The sequence below is a fragment of the Pleurodeles waltl genome, chromosome 1_2, assembly GCF_031143425.1.
Source record: "Pleurodeles waltl isolate 20211129_DDA chromosome 1_2, aPleWal1.hap1.20221129, whole genome shotgun sequence".
Classification (NCBI taxonomy): Eukaryota; Metazoa; Chordata; class Amphibia; order Caudata; family Salamandridae; genus Pleurodeles; species Pleurodeles waltl.
In genome coordinates, this window is record NC_090437.1 from 507693622 (window position 1) to 507713423 (window position 19802).

The following is a 19802-nucleotide window of genomic DNA, read 5'->3' on the forward strand; positions in this document are numbered from 1 at the left end:
GCACACATTCTCCACATATACTGCATCTAAGTGAAACAGGTGACACAAACATTTGAGCGGTGTCTGTTTGAGCCCAGTGTCCACCCTCTTATGTGTGTGAGTGGCCTCTTGGTGCATTCCCAGTTCAGCAGAGCATGGTGTGCTGCAATCAAAGCAAAACGGAAACCCATAGAGTTCCCCCATGTGGTCTTAAAAGTTGTCAAATGCATTAGGAGTGATTTGCGGTCAAGTAGGATGAGCCGGAAGGTCAAACAAAATGGCAGAATGCCACCAGCATCCACACGCGTAAGGACTTTCATTGCTACAAGAGAAAAATAGATGAGAAAGAGAGGTTATATGCAAGAAAGAAGGTAGCATACGAGAACAAAGACTAAGTATTATTGAGTAAGAGCCTACCACAACAGCCTACACTTGCCTGGCAGGGATTCCCAGTTAGCACTGCAAGGCTGCCTTCTGCTAGATAGCAGGGGCTTCTTTCTTAGATCAATTATAAAAGAAACAGCCTTATAGTCCTGTCTTTCATGAAGAAGGTGGCATGAGATCAGGAGTTAAATTATCCTCCGTATAGCACACTAGAGTAATCAACTTCAGCACCAACATTAGATTTCTGATCTCATTAGCAGGGATGGGGTGAATTCTAATCATGTCATCCACCTGCGGTGCATACTATCAAAGTGTGTGTGTGTGTGTGTGTGCTCAAGGGAAGGAGAACCTTAGTAATGGCTCACAACACTTGCTTATGTAACGAAGCCAGGACCAGTTGCAATTTCTGTTTTAAGCATGTTAAAGGAACATAATGTGTTATACATATTTTAAATAAGATAAGTGCTTTTTTTTTTTTTTAAGACATTCTGAGAACTGCAAAGTGTTACATAAAAAACAGTTTTACAACATGCAGCAGCAAGTCTTTTTTGTATTCATTTATATTGCACTTTGGAATTTTGTATCATAGGACAAACACATTCAACATGGATCGTTTCCTGTTGAAAAAAGATGGTAGGGCTCTCAAATGAAAGAGATGGTGAGAAGAGATGCAAAAATTAGTGTGTGGTTTGTGACATGCCCTTGGTAACAAAAGTAAAATCAATGTTTTTATAAAGCGCAGCTACTCACCCTTAAGGGTCTCAAGGTGCTTATGGGGTTTGTCCCCTGATCTTCAGTTGAAGAGCCATGTTTTAAGGTCCTTCCTTAACTTATGCAGCAATGGTGACTGCCTGAGATGCAGGGGCAGGGTGTTCCAGGTCTTTGCTGTGAGGAAGGTGAAGGATCTTCCACCAGCCGAGGTCTTCCGTATCTGGGGTACGGTGGCTTGTGCTTGTTGAGCAGAGCCGTCTGGTGGGAGAGTAGAAGGTGGTTGAGGTAGGCGGGTCCTAGGTCGTCGGGGGCCTTGTATGCATGTACGAGGAGTTTGAAGTTTGATCCTTTTCTTAATAGGAAGCCAGTGGAGATTCCTTAGGTGATTGGAGATGTGTTTGTGGCAGGGAATGGCCAGGATGAGTCTGACAGAGCTGTTTCGGATGTGCTGTCGTTTCTTCAGGTTCTTCTGCGTGATGCCATCATACATACACGGTTCGATTCCTGAAGCATCGATAATACTGTGAAACATCTGGCTGGGGCATTTAGGCTCAGGGTGTTAAAGCGAATGATGCTCAGGGAGAATTACCTGTTCCTCTCCCTGGGTCCTTTCCTATTCCTTGAATATCACTCATAATTGGGTCTCCCCTGTGGAAGAGCAGTTAAGCTTGTTGGACTCTTGTGTGTAATTCTCCCCTGGTTCCCTATCTTTGCATTCTCATTCTTACCCATTGCAACAACATGCAACCAAAATTCTCTCTACCCTACATGTGAACATTTTTTTAAACCTTAGCCATCTTCTTTCACTTTCTCTATAACCTCTCCTCTCATGAGTTGCGGTACCTTGCTCTTCATAATCTGCTTCTAAGAACCTTCCAAATGTCTGTAGGGAGTGCGAGGGTCCAGCGTATCCAGAAGCTGTTTTGTCTCCATCAATGATCTCAACTAATGGACTAGGAGGCTGACATGGGGCCACAAGAGACGGGCCTTAGTCTACTGTTAATTTGTGTCCCTCGAGTAGAGAAGTTGTGAACAAGTTTGGTGATCTGAGCCTCTAGTGGGTGCTGTTCCAACCCTACGCATTCTTTATAGACTCATTTCTTCTCCTTTGAGTGGGGAAAGTATTGCATACTGTGCCATGTCTTATGTTGTTTCTTCCCTAGCTAGTCTGTTCTGAATGTGCATTTATAGATCTGTGTCGTGATCCGACCGTTACCAGCTCTCGTCTTTTATATTTTCGAGCATTGCCTGAATCCTCAAAAGTAGAGACTTGGTTTTGCATTTGAGATATCATTGCAGAGACTGAATAGGCTTACTCGAGTAAGCAATAGGCATGTGTTTTGCTGCAGCTTTGATCCTTGGTATTTTAAAATGGGGCCCCCTCTATAAGCTCTTGGGAAAGTGTGCTTTGTGTCTCCTCTCTATAGGAACAGTGCACCTTCCTCATTAACACTCAGAGGGTGCCCTTCAACCAGGTGCCAGTGTCGTCTCTCTAGCTGAAGATTGTGCTGAGAACTGGGTCTGTAGGAGCTCTTAATATCCTAAGGTTGGTGGGCCCTCCTCACTGTCAGCTTGATCCTACCTGAATCCCCTCCAGGCACACATCCTCAAAGGGTGCTTCCTCACCTTGGGGCCAGGAGCCCACATTTAAAGCTGCATCATGCACTGTTAGTGGGCTGTAAATTGTAGCCAGCCTCAGTACTTCTATTTTCAATCGTATGCATTCTCCTCAGACCTTCATCTTCATTTACTGCTCAATTTGAGCAGTTTGCTGGAAATGCCAACTGTGCCTTTGGCCTTGCACCTTGCACCTTACACTGTCCCTCCTAGTTGGTGGTCCCTTCAGCTTGTGGTGTGTCTGGGTTCTTGTCAAGGCTGTGGACTCACTGCTTCCCAATATTTGGTCACAATTTGTTTTGGAGCTGAACTTTCTGATTCTAGATATGTGTTGTGCCTTTCAGTTCACCTGCACCGTCTGGATGCAAGGCTGCTCCTTGTCTTGTTCTCAGTAATCAGTAGTTGGCTAAGTCCCAATAGAAGTAGGACAAGTTCAAGAAAATGCACAAGAGAAGCAAATGCAGCACTTCGATGTTGCCTGAAAGCTTCAACATATGGTCTTCCACTCAAACCTCCATTTAATACACCTCTGTGAATGGGTATTGAGTGGAACCAAGTAAGACGTTTTGGTCTTCGGTCTGAAAAGAGGCTTGCCATCTGTATGAAAGTGCCTCTTTTGACATGGTCACCCCACCCCACTTTTTGCCTGATTTCTGGTGCAATTTCGACTAAAAGTGCACTGGGTCCCTGTAAGCGGGTCCCTGGTGCCAGATCACTTTCCCCAGAACTGCCAATTGGCAAACCTTTAACTACTTTAAACTACAACTTATATGTCCGTAGTAAACTGTGCCCTTGGTACCTAGGGTATGGGGTACTAATGGAAGGACTGAGGGCTACTGCATGAAAATGCGCCACCCTCAGGGACCACCTCACTAAGTGCACACAGTGCTGCTTTTGCAGGTTGAATGTATTGATGCAGAACTAAAATGAAAACATGACAGGACACAAATCCTGTGTGCCCTGTCCCCTTTACACTGCATTCAATAAATGCGAGTCACCCCTCTAACAGGCATCCAGCCCTAAAGGCTGTGATGGCATACCTGCATGTGCAGATATGCCCCACTCTGTCTTTGACGCTCCTCAGACATAGTAAGTGAACAGGGAAGCCACTTGAATACATGTGCTGGACACTGGTCATTGTGAGTTTCCCAGCTACATTATGGCTTCACTGACAATAGGGATGTTTGGTATCAAGCATCTCGTATTAATAAACCCACTTGCTGAATCCAGTGAGATTTATTAATACATGTGCTCAGAGGGCACCTTAGAGGTGCCCCCTGAAAATCTACCAACTCCTAGCATGGGCCCTGATTGGTCAAAACCAGTGCAACCACCTAAGATAGAGTTCTGGACCCCTAAGGTAAGAGCCAATGCTCTCACGGACCCAGAACAAAGGCCCGCTCTGGGCTGAGGTGTGACCTCCTCTCAGGCAAGATGGACATTCCAGGGGGGGGAGCTTCAAAGGCCTTGCTGCCTTTGAAATGCAACCCAGGTCTCTCTAAATGGTGGAGAAGGCGGACCCCTAGTTCCTTACCCCACTTTTGGCAGCAGGACTGGTGGGGAAAAATAGGTAAATTAGGAGGAGTGCCTACTTCATGCCAGTCCCACCGCTAGGTTGGGCGAGCTGAAGTGGACACTACTTTTTAAGTTCCTCCATTTTGTGTGGAAGTAAATGGGCCAATAGGGTTAGGGCTAAGCCCACTTCTCAAACAAAGTGGTCCTAGGAAGTGTACTCACCCTAAAGGTGAGTTGTCCACTGGCTGTGACCTGGCGCTCCCTGTAACACCCCCAGTATTCAGTGTTTAGGTGGCACCCCTGAACCCTAAATCGGATTCCTGTTGACCTAAGACGAGCTGGACAACGCTGAAGTTGATCCAGCAGAGAAAATTAGACGCCAACTGGCTTGGCTGGTCTACAGCCTTCAGAAAACCTGCACCCAGCAGATGTCTTGACATCCAAATCCTTGGGGGCCGACTGCCTGCACCTTCGATAAAGACCAAGAACTCCCGTGGACAGCGGACCTGTCCATGCAAAGAAGAAAGTCTGCCTGATTAACTGAAACTGCTGCCTGAAACCATCTCTGGGTGCCCGATGCTGTGTTGGGACTCTGCACCCTGCTCCCCTGTGCAGCTGAGGGTGTAAGTTTGGTGCGGCCTTTTTTTAATTTTTAAAAACTGCTTATATTATAACAACGTTTTTTTGGTTCAAAGCATATATATAAAAGCAACTGTTATTTTTCTAAATTGGTCTCAGATTTATTCTTTGGTTGTGTGTCCTTTATTGCCTCTGTGAGTACAACAAATGCTTAACACGACTCCTTGATAAGCCTAGCTGCTCACCCACACTACCACAAAAAAGAGCACTGGGCCTATCTAGTTCTGCCTCTACAAGCCTTTGGGGAAGCCACTGGACTCTGCTCTGTGTACTTCATTTTAGTGCACTATATAGAGAGCCATTTTCCTACATTGCCCCTCCATGAAGTCCGTTTATTCAAGCTGTTGGGCAAAATGTGTTGCCTGGTGTGATGAGAAAGCCAGGCGCTCCCCCCTGGACCACACAGAAGACAACCCCCCCCACCCCCCAAATGTCATATGCTGTAAAACATTTATGAAGAGGCCTTTCATATATGCTTCCTCCTGTTCCCTTCATTATACCGCAGTGAGACCAAAATTTAATTTACACATTTTTAATGTGTGCTGCTTTTGAGCCTCTTTCGTAAGTGGACACCTAATATTGTCAGTCCAGCCTTTACGTACTATCTTTTCTCCTTTCCCACTAGTGTTGCAGACATGTGCATTGTCCGATCTCAGTTAGGGTGGCCGCAGGGCATACAGTGGCTACTGGGCCACAACCTTGGTGGTTGGGTTCTTTTGCCACTGGTGTCTAGACCCTCTAATGGGTCTCCAAACTGGGCCAGTTGCACCCATTTAACATTTGACATTCAAGGTAATGAGGGAAAGCTGTTGGGGGATTCTAATGAAGGTAGTGCGGGAGTCAGAAACTCAGAACTCAAAAATTAACTAATGGATAGAATAATTGACTACCCAGCCCAGTGAGGATTTTATTAAAATAAATACTTCAATGTCACAGCAAAATGAAATATTACTCGCTGTAATGGGGGAAATGAAGGGTTCAGTACGCCAGACTGTGGATTCCTTTCACTAAGTCATCCCACCTTCTCTTGTGGCTCAATCCCAGTTCTTGCTTGCTGAGACGGTAGCTGTTCTATGGCAATATTTATTGATGTTGCTATCTAAACTGCTAGCTGGCCCTTTGGTCTCCCAAATCTTTGATTTTTCAGCCTTGAGGTGATGATGAATATATCCCACCAAGGGCAGTGGTTCTATTAACCAAGTCTTTTGTAGTGCGATAATATTATGTCTGCCAATTCTGAGGGAGCGTTCCCTCTTGAAATACTGATTTGGCCCCTGTGATCTTCCATGAGAGAAGATGGAGGGAATCTTCCGGCTTTTCCTTCCAGTGGTTATCTCAAAGTCACTTTGTTTTTTGTTTTTTAAAGCATTTAATGCTGAGGCTAACCATGGGTCTTGACTGGGGTTACTAGCTGGCTAGCCTGAGCGTTTTATGCTTGCCAGTGGTCCCCTGGTACACTGTAGGACAGGCATGGTATCGAAGGTAGGTTTTGTCTCTGCTGGGCGCAGTAAGGGGCGGGGTAGCGAGGCGCTGTGTGTTTTGAGAGAACGATGCCCCATCTTTCAAATTGACCAGCGCATTTTAAAATTTAATGTGCTGTATCTTCAGTTCAACATTTTGTAAGAGTTTGTTCCAGGGTGTAAGCATCTTCACTTAGACAAAATCTAACAGATAGCAGGTCAAATAATTGAAGGCGCTTCAAAGCACTTCAAATGAACTCCACTTCAAACTGGAAATTCAGATTTTTTTTTCAGCCTGTACATCTGAACCTGATGCTAGTACTAGCAGAAATATCTAGTTAACTGGGTTTTCCTTGGGTGGTGGGGAGGTGGTATTACTGCTACTAAATCTAGAATAAGTTATGAACCTATGTTGCTGAATGAGCCAAAACTAAGCAAAAAACTCTAAATTTTTCCACAAACTGCTAAGCTGTTTGGGGTGGTCCAAGGGCAACAGGAAGCACTACAATATGTTTCTAGTGGAGCATGTTCTACTTAGCTTTCTTTTTTAAAATGTATGCAGAAAACCTGTTTCATTTTGTGATATTTCTGGGTCCCCACTGAGCTGTTTGGAATCGATCTAAATGTTTTTTAATACTGAAAAGATATGCTATTGAAAAACTATTTTTACATGAAAAACTTTTCGGTATTAGCTCAATTTAGTACATTGATGGCTGCTTGATTCTAATTGCTGGTCAAATACAGTATTTATTCTTCAGGATATTGACATGTACGTTCTCGCCCCACCTCCAACTTACCCCTATTTAAAAGCTTTCTGCTTGGGAATCATGTCATTTTTCTGGAAAAGGCAAGGAAGCTATTTTGTTGAGTATCACTTTCTTTTACACAATCCTCTGCTTAACCAGCAAGTAACTTTTGCTTCTGAAAGCGCAACCCAGTTAATGGTGAATTTGCCCTGACCACCGCCTTTCATTCCTGTTTGTGCTGGGGTATTGCCTCTTGAATAAAATCAAATATGAATGTTACTTTTTGCCACAATGCTTCTTGAATTATTTATTCTGTCTTCTCCGCAGATCGTGTGTTCCATTCTGATGAAAACACAGAAGAGGTGTACCAAGAAATGGCAGTCCCTATAATTAATTCCGCCATTCAGGGATACAATGGTAAGCGTTTTTTTTTCTTTCAATTTTTGTTCTGTAGAAGTTATTTATTTTAACATGCCTTTTTTCTGGTATTTTTTTAATAGGCACAATATTTGCTTATGGACAAACCTCTTCAGGGAAGACATACACCATGATGGGCACCAACACATCTTGTGGTATTATACCTCAAGCTATTCACGATGTCTTTAAAGTCATTAATGAAGTAAGTTATTACTTTTGTATCCAAGTTGATTTTGGCAGGTTCTGTTTTTTTTTTTTTTTTTTTTACTGGAACTTTCTCGATTGTGATTTCATCCCCATCAAGTCTTGGACATGAACACTTACTGCTTTATTTGATTCCTTTCACATAAGAAGTATGCCACAGTTGTGGCTAGGATTTTGGTAGGTCATTGATGTGATCTACTTCTCATTAGTTATTGCATGACTTCATGTGAAGTCAGGTTTAGTGTTACAGTTTTAGGCATTGCTTCTGCATCAGACTCCAAAGGATATTGGGGCATAACGGAGAACATTTTGTGATACTAGGCAGTAAATTTAGAGTGTCACTTAATTTTTCTGCATTTTTGCATAAAGTAAGGACCCATGTCTGAACCTCTAGCTAAATTTCAAATAATAAAAACATGGAACCAGTCAGCTGGAAACAACCCTCTACTGAAGCAGCTCACTCTCCTGGTTCTTGCTAAAAATCACTTCATTTCAAAATACTTTTTTTTCTCCCTGAATGCACTGTTAATGTTTGCATCAGGGTTTTAGTATTTTCTATGTTTATTTTGTTACCCCTTTCAGTGGCAGTTGTCCAACAGTTAAACTTCACATTTTTTTAAAACTCATGTTAGAAGTTGCAGGCTTAAGTCAGCCAATCATTCAGCTTTTTTTGTTTCTCAAATGCTAGTTTCCAAGGAACTAACTTCATTTACAGTAGTTTCATCTGGAAAAAATCACGGAATGCGCCTTAATACACCGATGTACAACTGAAAATCTATGGATTATGTGATTTTTGTTGAGAAACATCAGTCTGTTGCCTTCAATCCAATCCAACTCATTCGGACCAGCATAGAGGCTCTAATTTCTAACACACTGGGTATATACCGACTTGGGTTAACAATCTCATCTGTTAATAAATCAAAAAAATCCTCAAGTATATGGAGTACAATTTCATAAGAAGCCATAGCAAAACTGCCAGCCATTGTCTTTATCTGTGTTTGCATTGTCATGGTTTTTGCAAAACATTGTTAGAAAAGTTGTAGGCTCAAAAGCTGAAATGTTTTTGATCTCCTATAGCACACGTTGCCAGAGTACTTTGGCACTTAATGACGGTGCATTGTATGTAGATTCTTTCCTCGTGAAGAGACAGAATGCTCTCCCTAAAGGGGAGTTAGGTAATGACTGACATTGATTGACTCAGTGATGCTTGATGAATGATGTTCTGGATGAACGAAAATGAGAATAATGTAGTAAAAAAGTAATGAATGAAGAGTAAGTATATATAGCGTGGGTAGACTTGCAAAGTCTTGGCTGATGCCTGTCCTCCAAAGCTTTAAAAAAAGTAAAACATCTAGGAAATTCAAGAAGGTGGAAGTCTAAAGCAGTTTAATCTTTTGCTTGAATCACGGAGTGTAGAGCCCTTCCCTTTCAATCAATTGCACAGCTTCTTGTGACTAAGTGGAATTCGAGTGGTAAAGTGAGTCTATTATATCTTAGGACAGCTCTTTCTGCTCTTTATACTTTCTCAGAAGGATTGTGCCACCTCGGTCTCTGAACAAACAAAGGACTTCCTGCCCTGCTAACACCTTCAGTCTTGCTGGGCTCCACAATAAAGCTGTTGCCTTCACATCCAGATATTCCCTGTGGAGTGCCTAGTGTTTTCTTGTATCTTGAGTAAGGACTTCAAAATCAGGAAACATTAAAAACCTACTCTTTAGGTCGAGCCTAGATAGTGCTGTTACCTAGCAACCAGTTGCATACACTTTGTGGCTTTCAACTCTGTCTGTTCCATTTAATTTGTCTATTAGCTTGTCTTTAAAAATCCTTACTTGCCAGTGAGTAATTTGTGTTCTGTTCCCTCCATTTTGTAACTCGTTAATTTCACTGGAGCAGTGCCCCTTTACTTGTAAGCCTACACTTTTTCTGTTTTACTTGCTGCTCAGGAACTATTTGTTTTTAATCCTCAAGAGCTCTTCACACAAGCGATCATGTTTTGAGTGGCTACAAGCTTTTATCTTGTTAACTGAGATCAAATGTTAGAGCCTGTTCCTGCCCTCTCTCCCATTGCTGATTGTATTTTCAGCTGGCTTCCTTGTGTGCACCCCTCCCCCTTTTTCCTCCAGCGCCTCCTCCACCTGTGTGATTGTTCTAAGAGCTCCTTTAAAAAGTCCAGCAACTTCTGCAGTTCAGGGGGGAAAGAGGCAACTTCCCAACTTGTGGACTGTGCAGCTGTGAGCCAGGACAGTGTTGGTGTGGGGAGGGACTTGGTGATATTTTTCTTTGTTCCGATAACAACAAGGGCTTCTGTCACGGTGCGTGAGGTTGTCCAGCAGGGCTGTGGAGTTGCAGTCGTGGGTGCTTTCCAGGTGAAAGTTGAGGTCACCAAGGAGTATGTAGACTGTGGAGGTGAGCGCTGATAGTATTTGTGATGGCGTAACAAAAGGGGGGGGGCGGGGTCCTGGTGGTCTGTAAATGAGGGTTCCTCTAAGGGTGGTGTTGGCATTAATGTGTATTAGAAAGTGTAGGTGTTCTGCGCTGTCTAGGGTATCGTTGGTGTTGGTGCAGATTTTGATGTTTTTGTGTATGATGGAGATACCTCCTGGCTTGTTTATGCAGTCTCTATGGGTGATTTTGTAACCTTCTGGGATGGCTATGGCTATGTCGGGTTCTGATGAGGGGTTCATTCATGTTTCCGCGGGGAAGGTGATGTCGGGGGAGTATGTTGTGAGCATGTCCCAAAGCTCGATGGCATGTTTGTGGACGGAGCGGATGTTAAGGAGGATGCAGCTAAGGTGGTTGTGGGGGTTGGTGTTATTGCTGTGTGTGCTGGTGGTGTTAGTGTGAGTGTAGGAAAAATGGCATGAGTGGCATGTGAATGGTCCATGTGTGTGCTTGGGGTTGGCTTGGGCACAGGCAGGGTGCTGGCCTGGGTTGAGGGCATGGAGTTCTGCGGAGGAGTAGTGCTGCTTCGGGAAGGGGGGTCGGGGCAGCATGGACCGGGGGGATGGGCGCTAGGCGCGGATGGGCTTGCCTTTGGCGCGCATGCGCAGCTGCCGCCATTAAGAAGGGGAGGTGGGAGGGAGGAGCAGTTGGGAGGGAAAGACCAATGGGGGTGCAAGGGGGGCAGGGCCGCAGGGGACGCAGCGGCAGGGATCGGAAGAACCGGCAAGAGCCGGCTGGAAAACCGGGTGGAAACTCGGATGGCAGAACGAAACGCAATGGACAAAGGGCACAAAAAGTCAGAAGCAGTGCAAAAAACAAAAAGCGATATAACAAAAACGAAATGCTAAGCGAAATACAAATACAAGGTGCAGAGTACACTAGATACGCCTACCACTAGGCACCAGGGATGAGGCGCAGGCGGGTGCCTGCGGGTGGAGGAGTGCCTCGAACTTCCTTCTGGCGGCAAACGGTGGGGTTTGGGGCACGGAGGCAGGCTGGTGGAGCCAAAGTGGACTCCTGGCCAAAGGCAGGTCACACATGCAAGAGGTACTTGAACAGACCAGCATGGTAAATGTGTTTAACATACAACCACCCGATTGCAAGAAGGCATCTACATTTATTTAAAATTGTATTGAATACCTATGAAAATTATCACATGAAACTGCGCCTAATAACTTAATAGTTGTCTGCAGCTCGGTTTAGGTCTGCTGGCACTCTATAAATTCCTATAACACTCTACCCATAGGCAGTTCAACAGAAGCACACAAATGCAGTTAAGAGCAGAGCATAAATGCAAACTTAGTTCCAATAATTAGTTTTAGCATGCAGCCAAATTATTATGGTATTTATCTGTGGATTTGACATAAATGATGAGAGTATAAGCAATTTATTGGAGAAATTATTGGGTGTGTAAGGACCCCACATTAGCACATTTTGTTAATTGTCATTGTGTTTGGTGAGTTAGTCTCCTTCTTCCATAGGAAATCTGCATCTTGAAGGGCTGGTTAATAGCGTTGAGAGAAACAGATTGTAGATTGCAGTGGCATAGAGTGGAATGGAGTGGCGTATAGGGAGTTGTGTAAGGAGTTACAGAGTGGAGAAAGTGATAGAGTTTAATGGAATAGAGTGTAATGTCAGAGTGAAGTGTTATAGAGTGGAGTTGGTTGGTCTAGAGTGAAGTGGCATAGAATACAGTGGTGCAAAGAAAATTGGTGTAGAGTGTAGTGGTATAGAGTACATTGGTTTTGAGTAAAGAGGTGTAGAGTGCATTGGCGAAGACTACACTGGTTTAGCGTAGAGTGGTGAAGAGTCGAGGGGCGCAGAGTGGAGTGGCACAGCATAGATTGCAGTGGTTCGGAGTGCTGTGTCAGAGCAATGTGGTGCATGGTGGAGTGGTGCAATGTAGAGTAGACTGGTGTAGAGTGCAGTGATGTAGAGTGGCACAGTGTAGTGGCATATGGTACATTGGTGTAGAGTGCAGTAGAGTGGCATATAGTTGAGCGGTGCACATTAGAGTGCAGTGGTGCAGAGTCGAGAGGAGTATAGTTCAGTGGCAGAGTGCAGTGTAGCAGAGTAGAGTGTCATAAAGGGCAGTGGTGTAGAGTTGAGTGGCATAGAATGCATTGGTGTAGAGTGCAGTGATGTAGAGAAGAGTGGCTTAGAGTACAGTGGTGCAGAGTAGAATAGAGTTGCATAGAGTGCCGTGGCATAGAGTAGATTGCTGCAGGGTACAGCATAGTGGTGAAGAGTAGATTGTTGCAGAGTCAAGCATCGTGATGTAGAGTGCAATAGCATAGAGCGGTGCAGAGCAGATTGGAGTGGTGCAGGGTACATTGGAGTGGTGCAGTGTAAATTAAACTGGCATAGCATAGAGTGGAGTGGTGTAGATTGCAGTGGCATAGAGGAGATGATTTCAAATTAGAGTGAAGTGCCGTACAGTGGAGTGGTGTATAGTAGATTAGAGTGCAGTGGTGCAGAAAGAGTGCAGTGGTGCAGAGTAGAGGGGTGTGGAGTTCAGTGGCAGAGAGTGCAATGTTGCAGATTAGAGGGTCGCAGAGTGCAGTGGTTAGAGTAGAATAGCATAGATTGCAGTGGCGCAGAGTGCAGTGGTTAGAGTGGAATAGCATAGATTGCAGTGACGCAGAGTACAATGGTTAGAGTAGAATAGCATAGATTGCAGTGGCGCAGTGTACAATGGTTAGAGTAGAATAGCATAGATTGCAGTGGCGTAGAGTAGCACAGAGTGGAGACAAGTGGTGTAGGGTGCAGTGGAATAGGGTAGATTGTTTCAGAGTAGAGTGGAGAAAAGATAATATACTTCAATATGCTGAAGTATGCAACGATAACAACAACATAAATAATAACGCTAGGCATAACGGCCCAAAATGAAATATGGCTTCTCCCTGTTTGCCACGCTGTAATCAGCCCTTCATTACCCAGATAACAAAACATCAAACATAAATGTTAGAAAAATATACCCTTCTAATAGCTAAATTGTTGTGTGAAAAGGTAAAATCTGGGCTCAATCTCGACTTCACTGTTTCACCAACAGGTGTGATGTTAGGCAAATACAAATATTGTGTTTTCACAGAGTCTCCTTTCTAGCCTGCAGGCATCAGGGTGAGTGGGGCTCTGTTTCCTCTTTCGATCTTCCTCATTGTCTTGCAGCTCCTCTTGAAGGCATCCTGCAGTGCTCCTCTTCAAGGCGGCAGGTGATGCTGACAGTAATAATCCAAAACTCTTTTCTCCTTCTCGTGCCCTTTGTTCTTATGAGCACCCTTACTGCCCACAGCTGTGAACAGGACAAACAAAAGGGCAGAGGGCGCAGGGGGCCTCCTTACTCACCTTCATTCTGTTACCATCAGATTGGAGGATGGTCGCTACAGGGCTACTATAAGTAGCGCTTTTGTGCGCTAATGGACCTCTGAATAATCGATGTGAGAGGAGAAATTATTTTGTCCCCTTGTCCCCTCCACCTTTGTCCCCGTGCCCCCACCCTCCAAAATCTGGGGGGGGATACATCCCCTGCGTCCCCCACACTTCCTACGCCCATGGACGAGTGTGCCCTTTGAAGGTACATTGGATGTGAGGGGGATGGTGCACAGAAGAGTCAGTCATTGGCTCCGCCTGCAGTAGGTATTTATGAACGAGTGTGTATTGCTGTCAAAAGGTCCCACTTCATGAGGGTGCTTCTCTGTCAGTACTATTGTATTCTAGTCAAACTAAGCATGCTGGCATTTGGATCCCCACAGCAAATAAGGTAACATTAAAACTATCCCAAATAACTTTATAATTAGCTCCAGTGCAGGATTTTTTTTGCATTCTAGGATTTGTAGTCACATGATGCTGCTGTCTAATTCACATCTCAAGGCCAAATTCGGCCTTCTGAGTTCAGAGTGTTGGACTGAGAGGGGCTGCCAAAATAGTGCAGCTGTAAGCCAGTACACTCTGTAATATTTCGGTGCATAGTGGGCATATGGCGCAGGGTTTAATTGTACTTTTTAAACTGAAAGCGGACCCCCAGTCTCACATATTAGCGGAGCAGTATTCCCGATTCTGTTGCTCATATGAAATGATTGTAACCCCAGCCTTGCGTCCCCCTGGGCAGTAGCTGTTTGTGTCTGTGTCTAATAGCGAGTTGCTGCTCTTTCAGACAGCAGCGATTTCAAGAAACTCCTGCCAGGTTGGTTGACATGGTATCTAGCTTTACTCATATGATGTTGTTTTTTATATTTTTACTTTTGAGTGAAAGTTAACACAAACAACATCATATGAGTAAAGCTAGATACCATGTCAACCAACCTGGCAGGAGTTTCTTGAAATCGCTGCTGTCTGAAAGAGCAGCAACTCACTATTAGACACAGACACAGACAAGCTAGTGCCTCCAGTGGCCAGTGGGACCTATTCATTAAGGCAGAAGCTGGGGGGCCAGGGGCCAGCTTGAGAGTCCAGGAAAAAAAAAAGCATCTCTAATGCAACTTTCTCCCAGGAGCAATTGCGTTATGTTGCTACCCACGATTTGCGCTTGTGCGATTGCCGGTACTGAATGCCTAAGATTACATTTTGTGGGTGTGTTAATAGTTGCCTGTTTTGAAGCTCGAAAGCATGCAACAGCATCACTCTTGTACTGCTCCGCTCCTCTGTTCAGCAGCAGCTCTGTTTTTACAGGACTACTGCTGCAACCCCTGCATCTTTCTTGGTTATGCACTTTTTGTGGTGCAAAATAAAATCACTTGCTAATAAAATATCTCGAAAGCCGAATTGTGTGAGAACTGACTGTTTTAGAGAGACAGAATAATGGTATTTTAGAAGAAAATTTGCTTTCCAGGTGTGCGTTTTGTAGCAGTCTATATTATGCTGTGTAATGCAAGTTTTAAATAACTTCTAAATTTCGCACAGGCTCTGACCTCGTAACACTGAAAATACACAAGTCACTATTCTCCATTGCACCAACCAGGATTTAATTCTGTTTATTGAGGCAAGCGTGTGTACCTGAATCGGAGTGCATAACTCAGTGTATAGTAATTGTAAAGCTCATCAGTCCCTCATGGCACAGCAACAATGGTAATATGCTGCATGGCCAACACTTCTGTAAGGTCCCAAAAGCGAGACCTATTGGCTCTGCCAATGCTTGTTATGTCTTGCCGGAGACCGCTCATGCACTGACGCATGTAAGACATTTTTGATAGCTTATTGTGGGCTCCGAGCCCATCCACTCCTTACCAATTGTTGACTTCATTGTCTCTCTACTTTGCTTGCTTGTCTTTGGCAAGTGCGTGCTGACTACACTTGTCGAAGCCTTTGCCCCTCCCACATACTCCCAAGGATTGCAAAACTACTTGAGTTTTTCAACTGCTTGCCTTTTGTGCTACTTATTTCTTTTTGTTGAAACATTCTGAGTGCATGTGTCAGACTGACTTGATTCCTTATACATTAAATTGGTGAATAATTATTCATCATACTCTTCATATGTACTTTTCAGAATGTCGTTTTCCATTTTCCCGCTTCCTTTCTGTTCCATGGTAGTTGCCCTTACCCGTCCACAATGTGGTTGCTTGCTCCCTCCCGCACAACCCCTGTGTGCGATGGTGGTTGGATTAACGTAATTAAATATAACTTTGTTTAAAAAAAACAAAAAACAAAAACACAAATACAAAGGTTACGGGGACGTCAGTTATGGTCATATTTTACACATAACTACAACTGTAACTGCTGAATTTCTATATTTATCTCAAGAATGCCAAGCACTGCTAATCACCACACATTACATCAGTCGTGACATCTGACATCACAGCAACATTTGCAATAAACTTAATGACGAGAAATTTGTATGGGGTGTGTAGAAAAATGCCACTGTTGGCGTGGTTACTCCTTAACTTTTTGCCTTATGTTGATGCCAGCTTTGAAAGTGTGCTGGGACCCTGCTAACCAGGCCCCAGCACCAGTGTTCTTTCCCTACAACTGTACCTTTGTTTCCACAGTTGGCACAGCACAGGCACACAGATAAGTCCTTTGTAAAAGGTACCCCTGGTATTAAGGGCCCTGTGGCCAGGAAAGGACTCGCTGCAGCATGTATTATGCCACCCTGGGTCCCCCCTCACTCAGCACATACACACAGCTTTGCAGCTTGTGTGTGCTGGTGTGGAGAAAAGACAACCCTTAGGGTGCCATGCCCCCAACCCACTGCATGTGGCATAGGTAAGTCACCCCTCTAGCAGGCCTTACAGCCCTAAGACATGGTGCACTATACCACAGGTGAGGGCATAGCTGTATGAGCACTATACCCATACAGTAGTATCTAATTCAATTCTTAGACATTGTAAGTGTAGAGTAGCCATAAAGAGGATATGGTCTGGGAGTTTGTCAAACACGAACTCCACAGTTCTATAATGGCTACATTGAATACTGGGAAGTTTGGTATCAAACTTCTCAGCACAATAAATCCACATTGATGTCAGTGTGGTGTTTATTGAGAAATGCACACAGAGGGCATCTTAAAGATGCCCCCTGCATGCCAGCCCAACTGCTAGGGTCAGGCTGACTGGTCTCTGCCAGCCTGGTACTTCCAGACCAGTTTTTGGCCTCATGGGGTGAGAGACTTTATGCACTCTGTGACCAGGAACAAAGCCTACCCTGGGTGGAGGTGCTTCACACCTCCCCCCTGCAGGAACTGTAACACCTAGTGGTGAGCCTCAAAGGCTCAAGCCTGGTGTTAGAACATCCCAGGGCACTCCAGCTAGTGGAGATGCCTGACCCTTGGACACAGCCCCCTCTTTTGGTGGCAAGTCTGGGGGGATAATGAGAAAAACAAGAAGTCGTCACCCCCTCAGACAGGTGCACCCCTAAGGTGACCCGAGCTGATGTGACCCCCCCTCCTTAGAAAATCCTCTATCTTGCTTTGGAGGATTTAGCCCAATAGGATTAGGGATGTGCCCCCGTCCCCAAAGGGAGGAGGTACAAGGAGGGTGTAGCCACCCTCTGGGACAGTAGCCATTGGCTAATGCCCTCCAGCCCCAAACACACCCCTAAATCTAGTACTTGGGGGCGACCCTGTACCCAGGAAATCAGATTCCCGATGACCTAACAAGAAGGACTGCTGACCTGAAAACCCCGCAGAGAAGGAGACAACTGCTTTGGCCCCAGCCCTACCGGCCTGTCTCCTGATTCAAAGAACCTGCAACAGCAACGCATCCTGCGGGCCCAGCAACCTCTGCAGACTCAGGACTGCCCTGCAACTCCAAAGGACTGAGAAACTCCTGTGGACAGCGGCCCTGTCTAAAGCAACAAGAAGAAACCATCTTTAAAGGGACTCACCTTACTCCAGAAGCATGAGCCCCCACCACTCTGCACCCGACGCAGAGAGGACCCCCAGGCGACTCTGATGACGTGTCTACTCTGCGCCAACTTCTCTGCACCCCCACAAAGACTCCTGCAGAGGGAATCCGGAGACTGCCTGGTGACAAGAAACCCGACGCCTGGAAGAAGCAGTGCGCCTGCTGCCCCCAGGCCCATGAAGAGCCAACCACTAGTGTGGCAGTGACCAGCAGGCGGCCCTCATCCTAGCCCAGTCGGTGGCTGGCCCGAGAAGCCCCCCTGTGCCCTGCCTGCAGTGTGTAAGTGACCCCTGGGTCCCTCCATTGATTTCTATCTCAAACCAAACGCCTTCTTTGCCCACTGCACCTGGCCGCCACTATGCCGCTGAGGGTGTATTTTGTGTGCCTGCTTCCTTCCCGATCAACTTGACCACGTTTTGGGCAGTCTGGAAATGTATGGTATATAATTTTGTCAGGCTAAATGCCAATAAAACTGAGTTTTTGTTTGGCAAGAACAACGAGGATGGGACAGTTCCCCTTGGCCTTCCATTATTCATTGCATTTCCTCCAGCGCTACTGAAAATTTGTTATTTTTGAACAACTATTATTATTATGAAAGAAGAAACTAAGGCAGTATGTAGTGCAATTTTCTGCTCGCTGCATATTTTAAGATGCGCCCGTCTTTTCTTTTGTGCGAGTTGTGTGTTACTGTGTCTTGCTGTATCATTTCTAAGCTGGGATATACCAACATTCTGAGGCTCAATTCTCAAGCCCCCCCGCCTCCCCCCACCGAGAAATGTAATCCTGTATAGCCACAAAGAATGTCTAGCTTTCGTGTTTTTTTCACCACTATTTCTGAGATAATTTTAGAAACGCTATTAAAGTACTAACTTTCTTTGAAATGCCGTCTATTGGCTCTTTAGATTGTAGATCTTGTCTGTCATGAAGTGCCAAGAAACCGTGATGGTGCGCTTTGTAAATGTCAAAACTCTGGGTTTTCCATTAGGATTTTGAGGAAACCGGTTAACCAACACGTTAGCAAATGCAACTCACCAGTTTATGCACAGCATGCATGTTAAAGGAAAGTATTTTTCTAAGCTTTTCTGCCAGTGCAAAGACTAATGTTTTCTTAAGATTTCGAAAGTAGACATTTGGTGATGAGTAATTATCAGTATCTACTTCAAATGCCGATTCCTTTATTTAGTAATGCATTGATTGCCTCCTCAAATCCATAATAAGTTTGCTGTTAATAACTTTCTGCTTTCAGATCCCAAACAGGGAATTTCTTTTGCGGGTGTCCTATATGGAAATATACAATGAAACGGTAACTGATCTGCTTTGTGATGATAGAAAAAAGAAACCACTCGAAATTCGTGAAGATATGAATGTAAGTAATCATTTGAAATACTTAAATTTGGGTAAATTATGAATTGGGCAAATTATAAATTGGGCAACATTGATTTGTGTAAACATTTTTTTGTGCATAATCCCTGCAAATATTTGTGACTGTACTGCTACAAGAGCTACTGTTCTTTCATTTTTTTTTTTTTTTTTTTTTTTTACAGCTGTGGATCTAGATAGTAAAGCTAGGGGAGGTGGGTCTATTTTTACAGGTTGTCCACAGACGTGTAGAACATGCGTCCCAATGATTTTTGAAACCATGACCCACTTTTTAATACAACAGACTTTTGTGACCCATCTAGCATCAATAGACGTTAGGTAGGCATCATTTTTATGTAACTAAAGCATCGTGTGGTAGCACACTTTAATTTGCAGACAACCCATTATCCATTGAATTGGTCACTAAATTTGCACAAACATACAGTTTTATAGATAAAAGAATATTGCACACAAATGAAATGATCTGAAGATGACAATTGCTGTACCTAACAAACCCTTATCAGTTTGTTGCCTGTGTCCCTTACTTTATGATCCTCTCCTCAGTAGTCCAGAATGTGTATTTGCAGCTGGATTTGAAATTCTCTGCATCCTGAAATTGCAGTCTAAGAATTTGATTGCCTGCTAGGAGTTAAACATTTCAGTACAGGCAACTATTTTGTTCTCGTAAACATGTTTTGAAAAATAAATTTGTAAATAATCCTCTAAGCGACACCAGGTCACAAACCAGCAGTGTTGTAAGCAACAGTTAAAAACAATCACAGCAAGATGAGTGGTTTGCAGACCTGAAGGGCAGCAAAGTCCATGGCCTCAGAGTGCTTTCTCGTAACCCCTCCTATGCAGCTAGTCAGTCTTTCTGGACTCCACCAAGAAATACCCATTTACTACTTTCTTTACATCCACTAATGTAATGCCTCATCTTCATAGAGGACTCACTGGGGTGCCCCTGGTCCCACACAAATATGGCTCCAGCTCAG

The 19802-nt window shown here is 44.4% G+C and overlaps 1 protein-coding gene across 5 annotated transcripts in view; it reads left to right on the forward strand.

Moving 5' to 3' along the window:
• The window catches only part of CENPE (centromere protein E), a 1295748-nt gene that overhangs the window by 45292 nt on the left and 1230654 nt on the right, over nucleotides 1–19802 (forward strand). For all 5 annotated transcript variants that reach the window (XM_069241483.1, XM_069241500.1, XM_069241509.1 and 2 more), the window contains exons 3-5: nucleotides 7379–7468; nucleotides 7552–7670; nucleotides 18695–18814. In XM_069241483.1, coding sequence (XP_069097584.1) covers nucleotides 7379–7468; nucleotides 7552–7670; nucleotides 18695–18814 — 329 coding nt within the window. The remainder of the gene's footprint in view (nucleotides 1–7378; nucleotides 7469–7551; nucleotides 7671–18694; nucleotides 18815–19802) is intronic.